At 38.6% G+C, this 24,545-nt stretch overlaps 2 protein-coding genes across 4 annotated transcripts in view; one reads left to right on the forward strand and one right to left on the reverse strand.

Annotated features, from left to right (window-relative positions):
- The window catches only part of ZFP91 (ZFP91 zinc finger protein, atypical E3 ubiquitin ligase), a 28,394-nt gene extending 13,397 nt beyond the window's left edge, over positions 1–14,997 (reverse strand). The window contains exons 1-2 of one of the 2 annotated variants that reach the window (XM_007455686.1): positions 14,486–14,829; positions 9,402–9,430 (exon numbers count right to left, since the gene is read on the reverse strand). In XM_007455686.1, coding sequence (XP_007455748.1) covers positions 9,402–9,430; positions 14,486–14,829 — 373 coding nt within the window. Of the gene's footprint in view, positions 1–9,401; positions 9,431–14,485 lie in introns of both variants that reach the window. The other variant, XM_007455687.1, reaches the window with a different exon arrangement.
- A 798-nt stretch (positions 14,998–15,795) lies between these two features.
- Positions 15,796–24,545, forward strand: part of LPXN (leupaxin) — a 48,304-nt gene continuing 39,554 nt past the window's right edge. Inside the window, exons 1-2 of one of the 2 annotated variants that reach the window (XM_007455689.1) lie at positions 15,796–15,811; positions 23,517–23,674. In XM_007455689.1, the coding sequence (XP_007455751.1) occupies positions 15,796–15,811; positions 23,517–23,674 (174 nt within the window). Of the gene's footprint in view, positions 15,812–18,375; positions 18,459–23,516; positions 23,675–24,545 lie in introns of those variants that run through there. The other variant, XM_007455688.1, reaches the window with a different exon arrangement.

The following is a 24,545-nucleotide window of genomic DNA, read 5'->3' on the forward strand; positions in this document are numbered from 1 at the left end:
CTTTCCCTAAGATCAGAAACAAAATAAGGATGCCCTTTCCCTCCACTTCTATTTAACACTGTACTGGAAGTTCCAGTCAGAGCATTAGGCGAGAGAAAAAAGGCACATAAATAGGAGGAGGAAGTAAAACTCTATTTGCAAATGAAATGAGCTTATTTCTAACGAATCTGCAAAAAAACCCCCAAACTATTAAAGGTAATACACAAATTTAGCAAAGTTGCAGAATACAAGATGAACAGACAAAAATTACTTTAACTATACCAGCAATGAGCAATCCAGAAAGGGAGTTAAGAAAATGATTCCATTTATAATTCAATCAAAAAGAAAAATACTACTTAAATATTGCTAAAATGGCAATATTCCCCAAATAGATCTACAGATTGAATATAATCCCTATCAAAATCTCAGCTTCCTTTTTTGCAGAAATTGAAAATGTGATCCTAAAATTCATATGAAAATGCAAGGCGCCTAGACTAGCCGAAACAATCTTAAAAGTGAATTGGAGGACTCACTTTGTCCAATCTCAAAAGTTACTACAAAGCTACAGTAATCAATCAGTACTACAGTGTGGGACTGGGATAAGGATGGACATAAAGACCAATGGAACTGTACTGAGAGTCCAGATATAAACCCATATGTCTATGGTCAAATAATTTTCGACGTGGTTGCCAAGACCATTAACGGGGAAAGAATAGCTTCTTCAACAAATGGATATCCACACGCAAAGAATGAAGCTGGACCCTTACCTTATACTATACACAAAAATTAACTCAAAATGGATCAAAGACCTAACTGTAAGAGCTAACACTAAGTAACTCTTAGAAATGAAGAAAATCTACGGAATGGAAAAAAATGTTCGCAGGTCATATATCTAGAGTCTAATATCCAGAATATAAAAAAACTCTCAACTTAACAACAAAAGACAAACCATCCAATTAAAAAATGGGCAAAGGAGTTGAACAGTTATTTCTCCGAAGAAGATATACAAATGGCCAGAAGTCACACAAAAAGATGCTCAATATAAGTCATTAGTGAAATGCAAATCAAAACCACAATGAGATTACCACTTCATACACACTAGGATGGCTACAATAATAATTTTTAAAATGAGAAATAACAAGTGTAGGAGAGAATGTGGAGAAATTGGAACTCTTGTACATTGCTGGTGGGAATGTAAAATGGTGCAGCCACTGTGGAAAATATCTGGCAGTTCCTCAAAAGAAATAAACATAGAATTACCATACGACCTGGCAATTCCACTCCTGGGTATATACCCCTAAAGGTGAAAACAGGTATTCAAACAAATACTTGTGCATGGATGTTCCTAAAAGTACAATCCACAAATGTGGAAACAAGCGAGATGTCTGTCAAACAATGAATGGATAAACAAAATGCAGTATATCCACACAATGGAATGTTACTCATAAAAAAAGGAATGCAGTACCTTTGGGACTGACATATACACACTGCTATATTTAAAACAGATAACCAACAAGGACCTACTGTATAGCACAGGGAACTCTGCTCAACATTCTGTAATAACCTAAATGGGAAAAGAATTTGAAAAAGAATAGATACATCTAAATGTGTAACTGAATCACTTTGCTGTATGCCTGAAATTTAACACAACATTGTTAATAAACTATATTCCAATATACAAAAATAAAAAATAAAATAAAATAGATTTTTAAAATTCATAAGAGGGCTTCCTTGGTGGCGCAGTGGTTGAGAGTCCGCCTGCCGATGCAGGGGACATGGGTTCGTGCCCCGGTCCGGGAAGATCCCACATGCCGCTGAGCGGCTGGGCCCGTGAGCCGTGCCCGCTGAGCCTGCGCGTCCGGAGCCTGTTGCTCCGCAACGGGAGAGGCCACAACAGTGAGAGGCCCGCGTACCGCAAAAAAAAAAAAAAAAAAAAAAAAAATTCATAAGAAAAAAAGGAATGAAGTACCAATAGGTACTAATACATGCCACAACACAGATGAACCTTGAAAATATGCTATAGGACAAAAACCAGACACAAAGTCACATATTGTACAATTCCATGTACGTGAAATATTCAGAATAGAGGTAAATTCAGAGTAATGTTTTAAGGTAACTAAGGTAAAAGCAAATTAATGTTCATTAGATGCTAGAAATGGGGGTGGGGTGGGAAATGACTACCTTTAATGGGTATAGGGTCTTTGGTGGGGATAGAGGTGATGGTGGCACAATACTATAAATGTACTAAATGTCACTGAATTCTATGCTTTAAAATGGTTAATTTTGTTACATGAATTTCACCTTAAAAAGAAAATGCAAAGGGAAAAAAAGGAGCACACTTCAGGTTCTCAGAGTAGAAACTGACAACAGAGGATAACCCACACATTAGGATAATCATGACAAGACAGAAAAGAACCAAGTTCTGTCTGTGTGATGCTTCAAAGACAATTTGTAGTTGTTTCTCATAACAGTAGGTGACTTTGAAGACGCTCCTTGATACATAAGTGATAAGAAAAGAGCCACAGTAGCCCAAGTGAAGGAAGACACCAGGCAAGCCACTGCAGGCACAGTGAATACAACCACGTTCTGGAAAGACAAAGAAGGGACAAATCAAGAGTGGTTGATGCTATGAACTGAGATAAAAAGATACTGGTACTACTGGCAGGAATGTTTCTCCCAATTCTTCTAGGTACCAAAAAGTGAAACATAAAGTGAATTTTCTCAATCCTAGAGCAACCAATAATCCTTTCAAAACAACCTAACATCAGATTGCAAAAGGTGACAGCCATGTCATCATGACAAAATACTTCAAGTCTTAAGGTTTATCCTAACATGACCTGGTCCTCCTTCAGATTGCCTCATTTTCCTAACTGAGGCTTAGAGAAATTAAATGACTTACCCAAGATTAGAAAGCTAACATTGATTTGGGGTAAATAGGGAATAGTTGGTTGATAGGCTGGAAGAAACCAGAGTAAAAGTCTCATCTCTATTTATTTAAATATTTACGTTTCTTTTGGGAAACTAACAAACCTTAAATACTTGTTAAGTGCCTAATATTTTTTCCCTTTTTTCTAAACTTAGTCCTCATAATCCTGCCAAGTAATTATTATTTTTATAGATGAGGAAAGCAAGTAACTGACTTTCCCAAGCTCACATATTAAATCACGGAGCTGAGATTTGAACTAAGGTGTATCTACGTCCAAAGTCTATATTCTTTCTACTATACCACACCTAATCATTAAAAGAGGAATGGGAACTTGCCAGTCTAAGAGCTTAATTCAGATTTGGTTCATTTCCACCCAGCCTTAGGTTCAGAGCCAAAAGAGAAGCTCATTTATGTAAGATACTGACCTAAAAGACCACAAGAAGAATTACTTCAAGGAAGTGAATTCTTAATCTAAAACTGCATGTTTAGAACATGCACAGTATCATTACTCCCAGCAGCTAGCTAAAAAGTGGATCAACTGATGAACAGATAGATCAAATGGAGTATTTCCATGCAAAGGAATGAAAATATTTATACATGCTACAACATGGATTAACCTCAAAAATCTTATGCTAAGTGAAAGAAGCCAAACTCAAAACAAAAAACCTCACATATTGTATGTACAAGTTTATATATAAGATGTCAGAAAAGGCAAATCTATATAGACTGAATTACACACTTAAAAATGTGTGAATTTTAAGGTATGTAAATTATGCCTCAATAAATATTAATAAAATATGCACTGCAACACTAGTCATAAAGGCCAATAACTGAAAACTACCCAAATGCCCATCAATAGTATAATGGATAAATTGTGATACATTCCCTCACAATGGAACACTACATAGCAATGAAAATAAACAATCTATAACAAATACAACATAGAGGAATGTCACAGTGAGCAAAAGAGGCCCTACAAAAAGAGAACATAATGTATTATTCCATTTATATAAAATTCAAAAACCTGCACAACTAGTTTGTGCTGTTCAAAGTCAGAATGGTGGTTACACATAGGAGTGGCTGATCATGCTCTGTTTCTTGAGCTGAGTAATGGTTACATGACTGGACTTGCCTTGTGAATATTCATGAAGCAGTACACTTCCAATAAGTGTACCTTTGTATACGTATGGTAAGTCTTGAGCAGCCAATCAGTAAATAAAATCACCTTTTATTGGGGGGGGACACCTGAGAAATATCAAATGTCCTTCAATCAAGTAATACTTAAACACAGAACATACATGTGTAGTTGTCATGGTTGGATGCCCATCAAGTATCTAATTCATCTCTTCCTCTCTCCTTAAAGAATCAAATCCACTATTAAAAAGAGGGTAAGCTAATGGTTTTGAAACTGTAGTTTGCAACCTCCTTTGGGTCCCCAATACCCTTTCAAGAAATTTTCAAGGTCAAAATTCTTCACAAAAAAACCTGCTGGGATTTTGTTTTGTTTTTGTTTTTGGCGGTACGTGGGCCTCTCACTTCCGTGGCCTCTGTGCTCCAGACGCGCAGGCTCGTCGGCCATGGCTCACAGGCCCAGCCGCTCCGCGGCATGCGGGACCCTCCCGGACTAGGGCACGAACCCGCGTCCCCTGCATCGGCAGGCGGACCCCCAATCACTGCGCCACCAGGGAAGCCCAAACCTGTTGGGATTTTGACTTGGGTTATACTGCATTTATAGATCGATATGAGGAGAAATAACATCTTAACAATACTGAATCTTCAAATTCATGAACAAGGCACATCACTCCATTTATTTAGGTTTTTAATTTCACTCAGCAATGTTTTATACTTTTCAGTATATAGGTATACTTCACATCTTTTATCAGATTTATCCCTGTTTCGTATTTTTGAGACTATTGTAAAAGATATTTTAAAAATTTTATAATTTCAATGTTTTGTTGCTAATACACAGAAATACAATTCATTTTTGTATGTTGATCTTATATCCTGTGGGGTGACTTCAAGAGGCCTTGCAGCTTTTGGACCATTGACCTGAGGCTACCATGACATGAAAATGTCTGACCTGAAAGGCCACTGAGGAGAGGGACAACTGAGAAATAACAACTTTTTCTATCTTAAACCACTAAGTTTTTGAATGGTTTGTTATACAACAACGCATAAGGGTTTAGAGAGTCACAGTAAAGAAAATGGGGTTTAGAAATTTTCAAAGAGGTAAAGTTACAGAATCAGTCAATAAGAAGGTAGGATGTAAGTTGGGAGTTCAGGATCAAAGAAGTAAGCCACACGCAAAGAAGCAGGCAGGCAAAAGACAACCTGTTACCTCTAAGGGAATTAACTGCCCTGAAGCTAAAGGGGTATTTGCCTGGATGTAGTTAGATCAACCTGGCTAGTTTTAATTCAGAGGAGCTTGATCCTTCTTGGACTTAAAAGGCCAGGGGTCATTAAATCAGAGAATTTCTTTTCGTCAGAGGTTCTCATCCACCCATGATCTCAATGTGAGGATAATGTTATGCTTGCATGTAGAGACGGGTGTCTCTTCAGGGGTTTCAGATTCTTATATGCTGAGTGTAGACTTGCCCACTCAGGACCTTGGGCTTCTTCTGCTTCAGTTTTCTTCTACCAGGGCATTCTGTTGCAACTCTCAATTGGTTCTGGCAGGGAAAGGAATCTCAATATAAAATCACTATTATACATAACAGAATAAACTGTGTTGAGATGGTTCGCATATGCTGAATCATAATCAGCAAATCGTTATAAAGTTATTTTTTTGTATGTAAGGGGCAGAAAGACTCATTTACCTGAGTGATGAAACATCCCATAACTGAGAGGAGCTGATAATCAAGGCTTTCTAAGCCTATGTCACAATCCACACTAACCATAAATGAGGTATGTCTGCACTTCAGGAAGAACCACAGGAGGTCTGGATGTTTGAATTAGAAAAATGGTTTAAAGGTTATGGGGCATTGCCAACATGGAAGAAGATGTTGAGCTGATCATTCTCATATTGAGAGAAATAATATGGTTCCTGTTACCTTAAGATAAAGGGCTAGGAAAGAAATAGGATAGATAAAATGCCTATCTAAAGTACTGTCAGCCTCTTGAGACGTAAGCATTATAATAGTCAGAACTTGAGTTTCGGAAACCTGATCGTACTACTCTGTGTATTTCGATAATTATCTCTACTTTGTTTTCCATAAGTAATTAGTAAAGCCCATTTTGAAATATTAGCCAATCTCAGCAACATTAAAAGAAGTCAGGGAAAGCGAGTCCTTTTAATGTTTCAAGAAAGAATTGTGAAGACAATGTTCTGTACATCCTTTGCACAGAAACTCAAATGGTAAAAATTAAGTTAGATTTTTCTCATTAGAGTGGGAAAAAAAGGTGGGAATTCTTGTTCTATATATTAAAGGATGACACAAATATTGTTTAAAAATACTGGAAATGAGAGGATAAGAAATAATTAAAGGTATTCCAACTCAGGAAAACAGAAACACTCTGATGAAATTAAAGCTATGAAAGTAATTAACTAGATAAGGCAAATAGTCAAAACTTTAAACAATCTAAGTAAATTCATATATCTGTTATGAACTCATTTGGTGATTCTGTGTAGGCAATCTTTTCCAAACATCACTACTCCGTAACAGGAAGAATAATTAAAAACAGTAAAATGATTCTGAATAAAAGATGAGACCCAAACTTTTATACAATCAGATTTTCAAGCACCCAGGATTCCAAACTGTTTCCCATAAGCTCTAATTTCATGAGCTATTCTTTAAAGGGAGGAAAAAAAAAAAAAGGAGGGGGTGTCTTATAGGTAATTGCTGCATATTTTGGTATTTACATTGCATAGTACCCGCAATGTACTATAGTCCTGCAATAAATAACTTTGATGACTCAAACACTGCCCACATTTTTTTGACTCTGTAATATTTGTTATTATCCCATGAAACTCTTGAAACATTTAATAAAGATTAAGATACTACTGTCTCCTTTTTTACGATTTATCTTGGGCAGTTCTGGTTGGAGGTTTGAAAAGTGAAAGAAATGAAAATTAGCAGATAAAGTAATACTGGGATTATTAATAATTACATTTAGCCAAACCATTCCTTTACTTCATTACCTTAAGTATAACATTGGTTCAAAACAAAGACCAGAATGAAAACATAAAGCCAGGTTAAAAAGGCATTAGCCAGGTCCCATCCCTCAGAATTTCTGCTAACATTCTTGGAAGCTCCACAATGATGGTGATAATCTCTGGCAGTGGTAAACCAAGCTTTCATGTTTTAAGCGATCACTTGTTGAATGAATTAATAAACACTATTCGCAAAGCAACTTTCCATTCTTTTACATATACCCATCAGGGTTAAAGAAATGTAGTAGGAACAGGGACCTACACTAATATGTTTCTTTACTATTATTTCAGCTTGAAAAATGAACATGGCACTTTGCAATTTAATAATTTAGAAACAACAGCAAGCTGTTTTTTTGTGTGTGCCAAGTCATTTATTCTAACATGTCCAAAGTACTTATCTTTAGTTGAAGGGCAGCACATAATTTCCAGTTGTTTGGAGTAAATAAGAGTAAAAACAATCCTGAAAACATCTTTTCAATGTTAAGAAAACAAAAAGATAGCTGTACCTTTAGAAAATCAACCTCCATTTCTTTATTCACTGATCTAGTTGTATAAGATAAGATATACTTACATACCTATATATACTATTCATAGAGTTGAACAGCTACTGTACAAGTAAACTAATGCAGAGACTGAGATGGGGGTTGGAGAGTATTTCTTGGAAATTCTACAAACTTAACAACAGCTACCTTTTATTGAGTCCTTACTGGATTCAGTGTATTGGATTATTTGCAATAAAAGGAAGAACTTGAATTCAAACCCTGAGCTCTAACTCTAGATCCAGAGTATTTAACTAGTGGATTAAAGTGGGATTGATTGAGACTGAATTAACCACAATGCAGTTTTAATCTCTCCTCAACTGCAAAACTGTACATAACATGCCAACCTCTGGTTTAAGAAACTGACACAAACAGTGATTAATTTATCTCCAGCAGGGTTCAAAATTTCCACCGCATTCTGTGACCTCACCTCAAGATAACCCAAAATAATTTCTTTAGACGTAGTCTTTAGACACAGGAAGTACTTTTAGCTCTGATAAAGGCAGGTTGCGGTTTTTGCTTTTTGTCTTAATAGAAACTGCTCTGGTACTTGACTGCCACCTGTCTCTACATTTCCCCCTCATCCTAAAATTTCTAAAATGATCTCTGAGTAAGGAACACAAGACTTTCCATTCTTGGCAGACATATTCTAATTTCTAAGTATCAACAGCAACAAAATCCAAAACTTGCTAAACAAAATAGTCATGCAAAACTTTCTACACAAAAAACTTGCCTAGTACAAAATACTTACGCCTGGTATACTATGAAATATTAGCCTTAGATTCTAAAATTCAGAGAAAAAAGAAACCTGGCCACTGACGTCTAATTATTTACAAAGCAGCCACCAATTCAAGTTACTGATTCCTAACCACACTGTCATTCTTCTCAATGGCATAAATTCAGGTTTTACACTTGTCTTATACATATTTGCAAAGCATTCTTTGTAAGAGAAAAGTCTACAGTAAGAATAATAAGTATTTATGTTATATATACACATAATGAATTAACTGATCAATCCTTTAGGACTGGACCAAGACCAGACACTGTAAATGAAATATGCTTAAAAGTATCTTTTTCCAGTTTTAAGAAGGATGCTGTGTATGTATCTGAATGCAGCATCAAGGAACACAGCCAATAACTAGGGAAAAAAAATTTAATAAATAAGCAACTGGCCCAACATGACAGGGGCAATTTTAATAACCCAATCTGCAAAGCCAGAATAGTCTTTTTAAAAAAGCATTTAAAAGGATAAAGTGAACATCAGCTTCCCTTCATAATCCAGATAAGCAGAAGAGTACATTTAATACATGTATTTGGTTTGCTATCTGAAAGACCTAATGACCCGATTTAATTATTCACCAGGCTAAAATCTTAGAAAACTCTTCTCTCCACATTCTTCAAACTGCATTTATAACATGAGTCTCTATAAGCATCAAAAGTTTGTCTATACTTTACTCTCTATACTCTGTATATATACAGTCTATATATACTCTGTCGATATATGCTCTGTCTGTATCATTCCTCTGTTACTTTACTGAAAAACCAAATAGTTTTAAAAATTGCAATAAAGTGACATCAAATAATCTGATTTCCCAGCATTAGGTTTCTAAATAATGCCAAAATGTTCCACTTGCCCAAACCTGCTATTCATTTAAATAGGTTCTATCTACTCCAGTAATTCTTTACTAAATAAAAGTCACTTTTAAATAGGAACAATTTGAATTATTAGGCTGAAGCTCATTCTAATTTCTATCAGATTATACAGCAGTCATATAATGTACATGAGGTAAGAATGACTCAGTCTTACCTTTGTCAGATGATACTTTTTCTGTGCATCTGAAAGAAAAGAGAATCAAATATTAAATGAATAATCTTGCACACTTTCTTAAAACACAAATATTTACCTCTTTCAGGTTCATCTCCAGAGTGATGCAGAAAACATCTACAGTAGTACTGTCCAACAGAACTTTCTGGAGTGATGAAAATATTCTACATCTGCACTGTCCAATACGGTAGTTGCCATGTGGCTACTGAGTGCCTAAAACAGCTATGTAACTGAGGAACTGAATTTTCAGTTCTAATTAACGTAAATTTAAATAGCCACAAGTAGCTATCATATTTCACAGCACACAGCTAGAGTATCATTCAAAAGTTGTTTTTAACTGTAAAAAGATATTAATACAAAGAAAATATTGCTAATTTTGTTGTATTAAATGGTCATAAGAGAAAAATGTCCTTATTCTACACAAATGCAGTAACTTGGGGTGAAATGAAATAATGTTTGAGATTTCCTCTAAAACACTTCTACCGAAAGAAAACGAGGGGGAAGGGGGATAAAGGTAGCAAGCATGGCAAAATCTCAATTGTTAAATTTAGGTGATAAATACTGGGGTTTCATTATACTATTTCTCTACTTTGTGTTTATTTGACAATTTTCATAATAAAAATTTAATGAACCTAAAAGAAAACCGTAAAATTATTCATTTGTTAAACCCAAGTCAAAATCTATTTCTAAAAAGGCAACATATTGGACCTCAGAAATAAATGTAACTTGCACTTTACAAATTGGAGAGGAACAGTACAGAGGCTAATGTGTAATAAAATCTGGCTAAAAAAAATGTCATCCCCATGTTTTTAATTCAGGAAATTTTCTATCACACATAACTGTCGAGTACGGTATAATGAATCCCCTCATAGCCATTACCCACATTCAAAGCTGACATGTCTTGGATCTTTACCATAAAGATGCCACACAGTATCTCTGAGCAGTAGTTTTCTCTTTTTCTCTGAAAGCAAACCTAACACAAATGAAGACTCTTATGTTACAAAAGAATATCTAAGCAAATACAGAAGCCATAGCATAATATAAATATTCTGTTCTCTTTAGAAAGACTAGATATCATTTTCTCATCCCATTTTTTTAAAAAAAGCTTGGTATAATAACTTTAAATTATGTTATTAATGTCCCAATTAACAACTAACACAAGAATACTGCTAATCATGTTAACTCTAAATGAAAAGTACAGAAACAATTGTTAGATCTTGAAACACTGTACAATTAACTTTCTGAAAACCTTCTGGAATGGTTCAATGTTTCTTTTACCACACTGATCACTGTTAACAGGAAAACTCAGGATTTCAGGCTTAAATACAATTGAAGCCTTCTCCAAAGAGTCAGAAAAGTTTTTCCAATTCAGACTATTACTGCCTCTTCATTCTATTATGATCATTGCCTTTTCCTTACAAAAGCAGCAAGAAGGTATCATGCTAAGGTTTACTACCATTTTACTTTCAGCAAGAAAATAAACCCAAAATGGAACTCCATATACCAGAAAACAGAGCAGTATTTGTTTCCTTCATTTGTAACCCATCTGAGCCTATAGGTTTACCTCTAGTAATATTCAGTTTTAGCCTATATTCCCTGTGGTGAGGAAAGAACACCTTTCCTCAACAGCTAAATGAGAAATTAAAAAAAAAAAAAGTATTTAAGTGTTAAATTCTGAAATGCATCAGATAACTAAAGGACTTATTATCACATGGGAGAAAGAAAATATGCCTTTTACATTTAAAGTAGTCTTACTTTAACAATATATTGTTTCCATATTAGCAGAAAGCAAAAATGTTTTAACTTATGAATCAGAAATAAGCTGGAGTGTGTGTGTGTGTGTGTGTATACACACACACACACACACACATATACAATTTTAAGTTAGATGAGTATATAAACATCTGTATTTGAAACATAAGAATCTTAACTCCAGAGTTTATTAGCTAAAATACAGCAAATGAAAAGCCTAGTTCTTAGTACTGATATATAATCTTTCTTCAAAATTTGGTTTTTCTTTCCTTAATATTAGCCTTTAAGTTTTAGTTTATAATGATTTTAGATTTAACTTCATGCCTTTTTCTTGAGCACATTCACTGAAAAATTCTTTATTTCCCTTCACAGAGTTCCTACTCTTTTCATTAATTTCTGAACATTTCAATGCAAATAGAAAAGTTGTTATAAGCTTAGGAAAGTTTCTAAAAATGATAATTGTCATCTAACTATAAAGCTCATTTCACAAATCATAAATTATCAACTAAAGATGAAGAAGCATACTTAAGGAGATTAAGTGACTTGCCCAAGGTCACTTAGTAAGCAGTAGAAAGCAATGTTTTTTTCTCTGTTATTTTGCCTTGTAAGAGGAAAAGAGGTTACAATCAATCCAAGTCTCTGTATTTACTGACATTATTAAGCTACTGTACACTTTGATGTCTCTTCTATCAAGAGAAACAAATGTAGGTTTAACAAAGCTGATGACTGGGAATTTATTGGGGGAAATGTTATTTGGAAAGTAGAGCTGAATCAAGGTGAGAAGGCACTTGACCAGGGTTCAGTAAATTGATACTCAGTAATCAGTAAACAGCTGATTACTGGGAATTTATTGGGGGAAATGTTATTTGGAAAGTAGGGCTGAATCAAGGTGAGACGGCACTAGACCAAGGTTCAGTAAACTGAAATGTCTTAAAGGACTGTTTCTCACTTAATTAGTTTCAAAATTTATTTTATCATTCTGAAAACCTGTAAACCATGTACACATTTGACAAACCTCCACTAATCAATGCATCTTCCTCCTTTACTGCAAAGTCCTTAAGGATAAAGTCCATGTCTCATTTTCCTTTATAAACCCTGGGTCAACACAGTACCAGGACCAGTTACTGCTCAATCAAGGTTGGAGCTGAAATGCTTTAGTTCTTTGATTTCCAGGGCATGCAGTAAACTGAAAATGTGTAACAAAAAAATTATTACAATGAAAATGTATTGTAACAATCCAATCAAAACTGGGTAATTTAATATATTATATATATATATATATATATACACACACATATATATAATTAAGAGAGAGTTCTGAGGCTAAGTGAAGGTAAAAGAACACTACTATCTTTTATGATATTGGATGAGAGAGAAAGGGACTTTAAGAATTGACTATTCTTCCCTCCCCACAAGGAATATTGTGAAGAAAAAAACTGAAGGGGTTTAATTAAGTCATCTTCATCCAAGTTCAACTACAGTAACATTTATAATGTGGAAATAAAAAAAGACTCATTAGTACTTTTTTGCCAAGAGTTAGGGAACGTAATAAACCATGACAGCCGGTAAAACTACCACTCTATGTATAATCTTAAGAGATCATTTCTATAAGTAAAACTGGTGGATCAGTAGGAGAGAAACATGGCAAGGAGATATAGGTATAGGTAGATAAAGATAGAAGGGAATTTAAAAAAATATATTAAGTTATTAACCTTCCTGTGTATGGTAACAGAAAAAGAATTAAAAATCCAATTTCACAGAATTTACATGAAAAAGACCACTACACACTAGTTTTACCTCTACCAAAGACATCACTGCTCAAAACAGTAACTTTTAGTAAATATTTCCTACATATCATGCTTTGTGTTAAGTGTTTCACAGGGTGTACTTAAGTCTCACAAACGCAGCTCATAGAGATGAACATTATCTCCTATAGATAATAAAGTTGAGGCACGAGCAGTTTAATTTGTCCAAGGAATTTATATCCAAATAAGGCTAATGATATATCTCTTCAAATTTATGAGAATACAGAAGCTTAAATTTTCTGTGACCATGAAATTAATTTACAGCAATTAAAATCCTAATTGCAGCTGAACCATTTGTAAGCACATATTTTTGTTATCCACAGAAATTTAGTTTACACAATTCTCTAAATTATGTTAATTTAAATAACATTTAATAATTTGAAAGCACATATAATACACAATATACCTTTGAATTTTCTCTTTCTGAGAGTCTTCTAAGACAAGCATGCCAAGGTCACAGACGTCACTCTTAATTTCATAACAGGAGTGTTCTAAATCTATCGGGTCTGTACAAGCAAAATATTGCCATGCTTTCTGCTGCGGAGGTAGGGTGGTGGTGGAGGTGGGGGGGCATTTAAGACTGATTCCCCACCACCACCTTCAACTTTCCCTGCTTTTACTAATTTTTTTCACTTGAAAGTCAAAAGACACAAATGCCTTCAGTAACGAATTCAATGGCTAATGTGATTAATTTCTAGAAGTTACAAACACGTGTGCTTCAGTATTTTCAGCATAGAAACATTTTAATAAACAATTTAAAATATTTATAATTCTGGTCATCTTAGTTTCTCTATGATCTCTAGGTAATAAAGAAATTACTTTCAGATTATTCTAATTTTTAAGGACGAAGTTCCTACATTAAAACATATGCAAAAACAAACACATAAGCTACTTGTCAAAAAAATGAAAGAAAACCCATCTCATCTTGTTACATGAAAGACTCTACACTTAAAATTGGCAAGCCACGTTTTACCCGACTACTAAGTCCCAGGTTTTTAAAACGAGTGAAAAGTGATGTGAAAATTCAGTAGAGTGAAAAAAGCTACATAACGATACTAGTACACCTGGCTCTTGAGCTAATTAATGGGACTGGGGGGTGGTGAGGGGAACGACACAATTTTGAAGGCTAAGATCTAATGGGGATGTGATGTAATACTGGAGAGCCGCCCTAAGCGGGAAAGGGATAGGCTGACAAAGGGAGCGCAGATGCCAGAGTGCGGGAGAACCCTAAGGCGGCAGGGAAGAGGTGGGTCACTAACGAGCAGAAGTGTATCCTACAAAGGACGCCTTCAGGGAGTGGGGAAGTGGCCGGACAGACAGGCAAGGGGGGCGGAGGAAGCCAGAGAGAAGCGATAAGACGGCTAGGGAAGCGGCGTGACATCTGCCATGCGAGCCGGCAGGGGGCAGAGCAAGTAGGATGTCACGTGGAGTGATCGCTACGGGAGCCCAGAGGGTTGCGTGCGGGTAGAGGGGGGTCTTTCCCACCGCCTGAAAGACTGCGTTACTCACAGGAGTCGCGGACTCTTCTTGCCCTGAGCTGGAGACGGGGGCTTCGCGGCCTGGGACTGCTGCCCTGGGGCGTCGGGAGGCCTGGCGCTGGGGCTGCTCCTCCGCCGGCGGGGATACTCGGCCTTCCTCCGGCGGGACACAGCGGCGGCGGCGGCCGCAGCGGCCCGGCCCCGGTCCCGACCTCCCCTCAGCACGCGGCTGCTAGTGGTCCCCCCAGGGGCCGCCGCCGCCGCTTCAGAGGGCTGTTGTTGGGGCTCCTCCGGAGCCGCCTTGGCCGCCGCCGCCTCTCCCCCTTCCTGGTCCTGCTGCTCCGGGGGTCTCGGCTCTTCCGTCTCCCCCGGCATCGGGACTCGTCCGCCCCCCACCCCCTAGTCCCAGGCGGCGGAGGCGGAGGCGGCGGCGGCCGCGGCGCTGCTCCCCCCCGCCCCCCGGAGCGACCGGCTCACTCTCACTCGGCGCTCCTCGTTTCCCCCCTCCCCTCCGCCCGGCTCCGAGGGCGCCCCCCCCACCCCCTGCCACTCAAGGCCTTCTACTGCAGGCGGCGCGCGCGCGCCCGCCACAGACGCGCAGCGGACCAATCGGAGAGGAGGAACGGCTTCTTCGCCCCGCCCCCCAAGGTCTCTCACGCAGCGGCGTACCGGTTCCCTCCCCCACCCCTCCCTTCAACCAATCAGGAAACGGCTCCAAGGGAGCGCGCGAGGTTTTCTTCCCCGCGCACCCGTTCTCACCGTTAAACGGCTGCGTCTCGCGACAATGCCAAAGTGACCTTTCTCCCCCACCTCCGGAGCTCAATGCGCGCTAAGGGCAGTGGGAGGGGCAGGTCTCGCGAGGAGGTTGGTGGGAAAAAAACGCACCTCTTTCCCCGCCTCGCGCGCACCCTGGAATGGCTGCGCGCGCACCTGCCTCCCTAAGGAGCCGCTAATGCCACAAGGGCTCTTTCTATCCTTCTTCCTTAAGCCTCGGAAGTAGCCTCGGCGTTCTTCTGCCCCCACCCCGATCCCACTTTCCTGTCTGTAGCCTTTCTGTCCCCAGCGCCGCCAGGTCTTGCGGGGAGAAGGGGGAAATTTTTTTGAGCTGTCGCTTCTCCTTTAAGAAAAAAAGCCCCGTCGGCTGCCGGATGAAAGTCTCTGAAAAAATGGCGGCGGTAGGACAGAGGCGGGGTCGTGAGGGCAAGGAGGACCCGCCTTTTGGCGCATGAGCATGGTTAACTTGCCCAGGGGCATCCTGGGAAATGAAGTTCAACTTATCCTACGCCTTAGGAAAAAGGATACGGAGCCAGAGGCGGAGAGGATGCTGGGAGTGTTTGACTGATGCGTGATGGGAAAGGTAGTTTACTCTTTCCGCGTTTCGAATTTACTCTTCCGGGGAGGCAGTGTTTCCGGGTTAGGCCTCAACGCCTGCGTAGATCTGACCACAATTGCGGGCCCAGTGGCTGGTGGGGTTTGCCTGGCAGGGTTTTCCGTAGTTTCGTACTTGGTGTTGGCGAACCATTTGTAGGGTGGACACGTAATAGCCCTCATCTTTGTCTAGTTAGGTGGCACCTCATCTGGGACCGCTTAGCGTTTATATCTGCAATATTCGTCTTCTGTGTCTGACCCACTAACCTGTGAGCGTCTGGAGGTCAGGGATTTAATCTGGTTCCGTTGGATCCTAGAGGGGCTAGCACAATTCCTACCACTCATTTGATACTTAATAAAAGTCTGTAGAAATAATTGTAGAATTGGTTTTTTAGTAGATGTTGTCGGGGCCATGGAACTGGTATCGGCTGCATAACTTGGCTGTGGTCCCTGGGCTGGAAGGAAGGGAGGTGAAGGGTTGTTAGCGTGACCTACCCGGAAAACTGAAGGCCTCCCTTACACTCCCCACCCTGAAACCATCTGTTTCTGCGGTTTTTAAATGTTTCTGCTGCACAGGAAGCATGGTCAGAATAGCAGCTTTGTCAGAAATTACTTTTCTCTCGGCTAGCATGTGAAACTAAATTGCCCTAACGCATCAAAGGGGAGTTTCCGTTTGCTTATCTCCAAGTTGCATTTGGTGATGGCTGTGAGCTTTTTGCGTTGCTTCCTTTTTTCCTTTCATCCATTATAATCGAGGAGCGATTTGCAGGAACAGTTCTTACCCCTGGAAACTAAAGCATCCGGGGTTAAAAATCTCCAACGTAAGTGAGTGGAAACAAGATCTCGGAATCCAGTTCTAAATTTCACATTAATCATTTAGTTAAACTGCAGATGGAGTCCAATATCTGCAAGACAAATGCTGAAGAGCATTTTTCCTTCCAGGATTTTGGCTCAGTTACCACTTCAGATTGGGCAAATGTTCGTATTCTCTGTTGAGTGTTGCACTTTCATGCGGGTAATGGCATTTCAGTTGTAAAAACTGTTTAGCATAGTGTGGATGGGAATTTTTCAAACCTATGTTTGCAGTGAGCAGACTTTTAGAATGGCACTGACATCCAATGGCTGCTCAAAGTAATGCAGAGATGGGATCTCCTTTGCATTAAAAAAATATTTTTAAAGTCTTAGAGTCACAATGGAATGGAGAATGAATGATTCTTTTAGATTAATCTTAAAAAGACCACTGTGTTGTAGAGGAAAGATTACAGGCTTTGAAGTTAAATCTGTTATAGTAAGTAACAAAGCCACCTACTAATTATATTATCTTTAGCAAGTTTCTATTCTTTGTATCTATTTCACCACTGGTAAAAATGGGGATAATATCTATTTCGCAGGACCGTAATTTTAGTTCTTTATATACTGCCTTCTCATAGTAGGCCTTTTGTAATTTTTTTATTTTATTCAAGGTGAATAAAATTACAGTGGTTAAAAAAAAGTGAAAGTTAACCTCAGTGTCACTTTTTAGAGAAACTAAGACAATATAACTAGGCAGGAATTGTGCTTAATCGAGAATGTCTGCAGCTTAGAACCTGGTGTCTTAAATCTTCCAGTTTCATTCTTCATGACCCCTATAGTTGTTTGCATTTTGAACCACTGAAATAAACTTGGCCCTGAGAATCCAAATGTGAACCTGGTCCTGAGAATCCTGTTCTGCCTTTTTTTTTTAAATCTTTTTATTTTTTATTGGAGTATAGTTGATTAACAATGTTGTATTAGTTTCAGGTATATAACAAAGTGATTCAGTTATACATATACATGCATCTATTCTTTTTCAAATTCTTTTCCCAATTAGGTTGTTACAGAATATTGAGCAGAGTTCCCTGTGCTGTACAGTAGGTCCTTGTTGGTTATCCATTTTAAATATAGCAGTGTGTCCATCCCACACTCCCTAACTATCCCTCCCCACCACTACCCCTCTGGTAACCATAAATTCAGTTCTCTAAGTCTGTGAGTCTGCTTCTATTTTATAAATAAGTTCATTTGTATCTCTTTTTTTTTTTTCTGCCTTTAATGGGTTGTTGATCTATTCAGAAAACCAGGTAAGCACAATTTCTGGATAATTAAGCAAAATGAATTGGGTGCTAGTTAACTCTGATGGAAATTTTATGAAGGAGATTGTGCTTCTGTGGTCCCTCAGGGGAAAAGAAAATCAGATTCCATCATGCACAGTTACAGCAGGATACCCACACTGGGCAAAACCACAAGTGCAAATCTGCCATTCCCATGAATTCAAGATGAATCCAGGCACATAGTAGGTTCTCAAATTTTTCAAAACTAGTTTCGATTCTTTATCACCCTGGCCAATGCACAGCCAGAACTCAAATCCAATTACTCACCTTTTATGTCAGGCTCATTTTTAAAAACTGACCTACAAAAAAGGAAAAGAAAAAAAAAAAAAGAAACTCACCAAATCAAAAGAGAGGAAGTGCTAAGCAAAAATACAGGAACCAAAAAGGGTTGTAGAGGCTGCTTCGCGCTGGCTCATTCAGTTCCTCTGTGGTTCTTCAACACATGCCAAAACCGTTCCTCACAACCTGTGGTACCAGAGCATCTTGGGTGTGTGACGATGGAAGAGTTGGGTGAGTGAGGAGCTTCTTGGAGGAGAAACTCTGAGGGAATGAAGACTTGGCTGCCATCTCCACGTGTGGTGGGGTATACTTCTAGCCAGGTGGAGGATAGTGTTGGAAGATTTTATTTTCACTTCTGACCTCAGGCCAACCAAGAGTGAAGCATGAGGAACTATGTTATTTTGGGGAACTATGGGTTTGCTGTTTGCAGAGGCACAATAGGCAGAGAATTTGGTGCTAACCACAGAGTAAACGCTGCACAAATACTTTTGGGCTGAATTGTGATTGAAATTGTCATTTTATTATGAGCATTTTGCCTCTTGGGGGCTGCTGGAGATCATAGGGTGGTCACAGAGTTGGCAAGTTCAGAGATGTGATTTGGGGTGAAAAAGAAAGAAAGAGGAGGGGGATTAAAGGGTGTTCTGAGAAGAAACAGAATAGAAGTACAAGAATGAGGGATTCGCAAAGGTTGGAGAAAGGCCAGAGCGGTTTCATTTGTTCCATGGTTTAGTATTAAATAAAACAAAGCACTATTACTCCAGTGCTTTCATTGCTAAGATTTTTATTGAGAGCAATTCTGAAGGAACAGATTACCATGGCCTGCAAATATGATACCTCCTTCCACTCCAAAGCAATTGAAACCAGCAGTGAAGCCATTGGCCACACTGCTCAGAGAGATCCCTGATTTCAAACCTTTGGAGTAATGTAAGGTCTGTCATTCTTGGGACTCATTCCATATCTTTTGCCAACTTTTGTTGCTGTCATCCTTACTAAAACTGAGTCACCTTTACCCAATGTTCACGCTGCATAATTACACGGTGTCCTGGGTTTTTGTATGTTTGGGGTATGTCAAAAGTGCCAATGACAACAACAAAAAACATCTTGCATGTTGTCTTTATAAAAAATGTATTTTGAGGGCTTCCCTGGTGGCGCAGTGGTTGAGAGTCCGCCTGCCGATGCGGGGGACACAGGTTCGTGCCCCACTCCGGGAGGATCCCACGTGCCGCAGAGCCGCTGGGCCTGTGAGCCATGGCCGCTGAGCCTGCGCGTCCGGAGCCTCTGGTCCGCAACGGGAGAGGCCACAACAGTGAGAGGTCCGCGTACTGCAAAAAAAAAAAAAAAAATGTATTTTGAGAGCTGGAGGAGTAGAGGAAGGAAGGAAGGCAAATTACAGGAGGGAAGAGATGTTAAGGAGAAGGTATTTAATGTTTAATAAATATTGAACTGTTTTGGAAATAAAGTCTATTTTGATAGTTGGGGTAGAATATATTTTGGATTTGGGGTAGACTCCCAGTTCTTATCCTGTGTGAAGGTTGGGGAAGTTCACATTTCTGTACGAGTTCCTCCAGAGTCCAGTTCTGCTTTTTTATTTTAGGGATACCTCATGGCTTTAATGTAGGTAATCGGCAAGGGGAGTAATGCTTATTCAGTGACTTAAGCTACATTTGTACATATGTTAATCATTTTAGTGTTCCAAGCAACCTTCTGAGATAGGTTTTATCCAAATGAGAAAACTAAGAAAAACAAAATAACTTGTTCAGTGTCACTCACAGGAGCATCTGACACCAAAACCGATTAAGTGACAAGGTGTTCTCCCATTTTAGCAGTTTGTTGGCTCTGGTGTTCCAGACAATAGAACAACCCAGATAATTTAATATTTTTTTAAAAAGTAGATTTGTGCAGTTTTGCATTTCCTCAGCAGATTGAATGGTAGAGAAATTTGGTCCAGGAATGTGGAAAGTACCAAGTGGCCTGGAAGGTAACATTCATGTATGTTATCCAGGTGGCTAAACATCATTAGGCTGTTAATAGCTACACCTCAATCGCTTCTTCAAATTGTCATCAGCTCAATAACTACCCAAAAGACTTAGGGTGGGTGTTTCTTCTCCAATGTGGAGAAATAGCATGGAGGACAAGTCAGCCCAGGCGGGCCAATATTTCCTCTCTGCAGTACTGCCCCCAAGGTTAGTAGTTTATATCCACCCAGAAAGTCTTACCTAAACCCTCATTACATGGGGATGCTAGATAAAGGGGAAGCGGGAGCAGACTCTGGCTCTGAATGAAGTCGTTACAGTCTAGTGAGACCCTCAAGACACCTCACTTACTTCCCTTCCTGTGAATGTTGACACTGTTTGATTTCCACAGATGAGGCGCTATGAAAATGGACTGCAGTGTGTTCAGTCTGATACCCCCTACCCTGCACCAGTAATCCCATATTTGTCATGCTGAAATTAGTCATCTTCAAATCACAGCATCTGGCCAAAAGGGAGATAATCTCGGGGCGTTGGTGATATGTACACTCATAGGAAACCGGAAGAGAAAGGCCTGTTAACTCATGACCCAGAAAGGAGTTTTAGTAACTGTGGTTAGCTGGTGCCTCTAAGGGTAACCTTGTACTCCTAGTGGTATGGTTTGCTTCTCTTGCAGAGGGTCTTCCCTCTCCCCTCATCTTTATTGTAAATGCCTTTTTTTTTTTTAAGATTTATTTATTTTTGGCTGCGTTGGGTCTTCGTTGCTGTGCTCAGGCTTTCTCTGGTTGTGGCTAGAGGGGGCTACTCTTAGTTGTGGTGCGTGGGCTCTAGGCACGCAGGCTCAGTAGTTGTGGTGTACAGGCTTAGTTGCTCCGCGGCATGAGGGATCTTCCCAGACTAGGGATCGAACCCATGTCCCCTGCATTGCCAGGCAGATTCTTATCTGCTGCGCCACCAGGGAAGCCCCAATTTTTTATTTTGAATCCAAGAGGAACCATGACTTCTGCTGGAGCAAAGCCTAGGAAATAGAAAAGAAAGAAGCTATATCTTAATAGAGGGCTATAGAATAAAAATTTGAAACTCAGAGATTTGGCATTCAGTTTGGCTAGTAAAGTCCTGAGAGAAAAAGTTTTACTTTCTATTTCTACCTTACTTTTTCTTTTCTTTCCTCTTCTTTTTAAAAACCTTTTATTATAGAGAATTTTAAAATTTACAGAAGGAAAGAAAATAGTTAAAGAGATCTAATGTACCCATCAATCACCTTAGACAATTATCAACTCTTGGTTAATCTTATTTCATGTATACATCCACCCATTCCTTCCATTCCTAGATTATTTAAAGTGATTTCACACATTGTATCATTTCATATGTAAATATTTCAGCATAAATATATATATATACATTTATACAAATAACCATAATACCATTATCATATCCATAATATCCTTAATAGTAATTTCTTTTTTTTTTTTTTTTTGGTACTCGGGCCTCTCACTGTTGTGGCCTCTCCCGTTGTGGAGGACAGGCTCCGGACGCACAGGCCCAGCGGCCATGGCTTACGGGCCCAGCCGCTCCGCGGCGTGTGGCATCCTCCCTGACCGGGACACGAACCCGCATCCCCCGCATCGGCAGGCGGACTCTCGACCACTGCGCCACCAGGGAAGCCCAATAGTAATTTCTTAATGTCATGAAATACCATTATCACACCCAAAATATTAACAGAAATTACTTAATATTATCAAATATCCTATCACAACTAAAATAAGTTAACAGTACTTACTACTTATTGAATTTTCAGTCACTGTTCAGTATCACTAATTGTTTCTTTCTTTCTTTGGTTTTTGCTTGTTTATTTAAGAATCATACATTGAAATCAGTTGTAAGTCTCTTATGTCTCTTTTAACCTATTGGTTCCCCCTCTATCTCTTCTTTTCCATTACAGTTTATTTGTTGAAGGATCATTTGCCCTGAAGAGTTTAGCTCGGTTTGCTTATCTCTAAAATGGTGCATAAAATTCATTATATTTGTGAGCTAGATTCTTGAGAAAGATCTGTAGAGGGTTTCATTTGTAAGCAATGTTTAGATCTTATGCCATTAAGAAATACCCATCCCCGAATATCTGAAATAAAATCTTTTTTTAATGACCTGTAAAGTTCATTTTCCTCATCTGAAGACTTTAGAGCTAGGCAGATCCTTAGAAATAATATAATCCAGTGTTTTGCAAAGCTGAAAAACTACAATCTGTGGTAAGATATCCACTGGAGATCTACTAGTGGGTCTCGATCTGCAATTTAAAAAATACTGTTGTGATACAATTGCTTTATTATGTAGATGAGGAAACAGCTTCAGAAAAGAAAGTGTCATGCCAAGATGATCCAGAGAATCCACATGGGAATGGGGTCTGGAATTTCTGACTTGCAGGGGCCAGGGATCAGATAGCCCAGGATCAGCCAGGTTATGCACTCAGTAGCAGTGTGCCTTAAACAAGGTATTTGTCTCTTTCTTAATCTACAAAATAAGGACAATGCTATCACTTGCCTCAAAGCATTAGGATGACTAAATATATAACTAAATATATAAGAAGTATATATACTCCTGAGCACAATGCCTGTCCTGTGTTAATTTTATTATTAACATTAATTTCCTCAAAACAGAAAGGTAACAGTGTAATACTCATACAATAAAGTCCATTGGTTTTTCCCAAGAAAACTGCAAGAGAAACAAATCTCAGCTGTTTGGATTGCAGCATCTTGCTTGACTTTGCAACATCTGTTTCCCCTCCAATCCCTTTTTCTCCCCACACCTTAAATGACAGAATACTTATACTTTGCTTTGAGAATTTTGTTATGTGCTGGGGATATAAGAAAAAAAATCAGGATTAAGAATAAGTTTTACTGTACAGGTATGTTTTGGAAAACTGTAATATAATTGCATATATTTTTCTGATGCGAAAAAATATGTAGCATTTACATTTTTCTAATTGGAGATCTTCATGGGTGATCCACTCTAAATAAATGATAAAAATGAATATGCTGCAATATAGAAAGTCAAATTGTAGAATAAGACTATGAAATTGAATGCAACCATAAGAAATAAGAAGCAGGCTATAGTATGCAGAGGGCATGAAACATCTCCTGGTAGAATAGACCATATTCTTGAAGTCAAATAAGGAGTAAGGGAGGATGTTTGAATTTAGCCTCTCTTAAGACCCAAGAGAAGAGGGAGATGAATGGAGGCACAGTGGGGATATTTAAGAGGATAATTTTTCCAGAAAACGTACATATTCTATGTCATGATTCCCTTGTATCTTTTGATACAGATGCCTTGTTGGAGGAACTGGAATACTCCACCCTCCAGGAGAGTGATGAATACTCCAACACAGCTTCTCCTGCCCTGGATCAGCGTTCCAGAAAGAAGAGTAACCATGCTGAGACCTCAAGTGCCCCTTCCATTCCGGATGACTCAAGTCCCTTTCCGGTAACTTCTCATTTATTGGAGTACCTTGAATATAGATATTTGAGTGCATTTATGAAAATTAATTGTATCTTACATAAAATGATGCAAAAAGAAAATCATATATCCAAGAAAGAGAAAAGAATTACTCAATGATAACTTAAAGGTGGTTGTTTTCAGAAAGAAGAGGAGAATGGAGAAAAATCATCATAAAAGAATAAACCTTTGAGAACTTTTTTTTTTTTTTCCTGAGGGCCTGGTAACAGGCAGAGTATTCCCTAATTCACTTGGGATATTCTGATATCACCATCTGGGTATCAGAGATGCATGTTGCAGTTTGACTGGACTGGCACTCAGTAAGGCCAAAGGTCACCTGGGCAAGGCCAGGCAGCAGCTCAGCCAGATCTTCTCAGGATTTTTTAGGATCGCCACTTTCCAGCTCTTATTTTCTGCTGAATATATTAGGAAATTCAATTCGTATATCCAGAGATGACGAAGCTCTAGGGAACCAACACAAACAAACTAAACTTATAAAAGATTATGTATAAAACACCCCCAGAAATCCAATTTATTAATTTCTGGTTAGAGTTTAAACTATCAAGTAGAACAGATACTAGTATTTGCTGATATATGTATTCCCTTCCTATGGATAAGTCTACATGCATCTACTTTATGATTAGAAGGTTACTTGATGAGAATGGATTAGTGTAAGAGGAGTTTAGTAGGTGCTCTTCATATCTGGTGTTTCTCAACTATGATATTCTGATTCATCCTTTACACTAAAGGAAATCACTAGTAGCGCAGACTTGAAATTTGAGCCTATGGGTAGGTTTCCCTTTTAACTGTTCTTCCTTGCAGCTACATACATACAGTTTTAAGGACACACATTTATCTC

This window comes from Lipotes vexillifer, unplaced genomic scaffold (genome assembly GCF_000442215.2).
Source record: "Lipotes vexillifer unplaced genomic scaffold, Lipotes_vexillifer_v1.1 scaffold977, whole genome shotgun sequence".
NCBI lineage: Eukaryota > Metazoa > Chordata > Mammalia > Artiodactyla > Lipotidae > Lipotes > Lipotes vexillifer.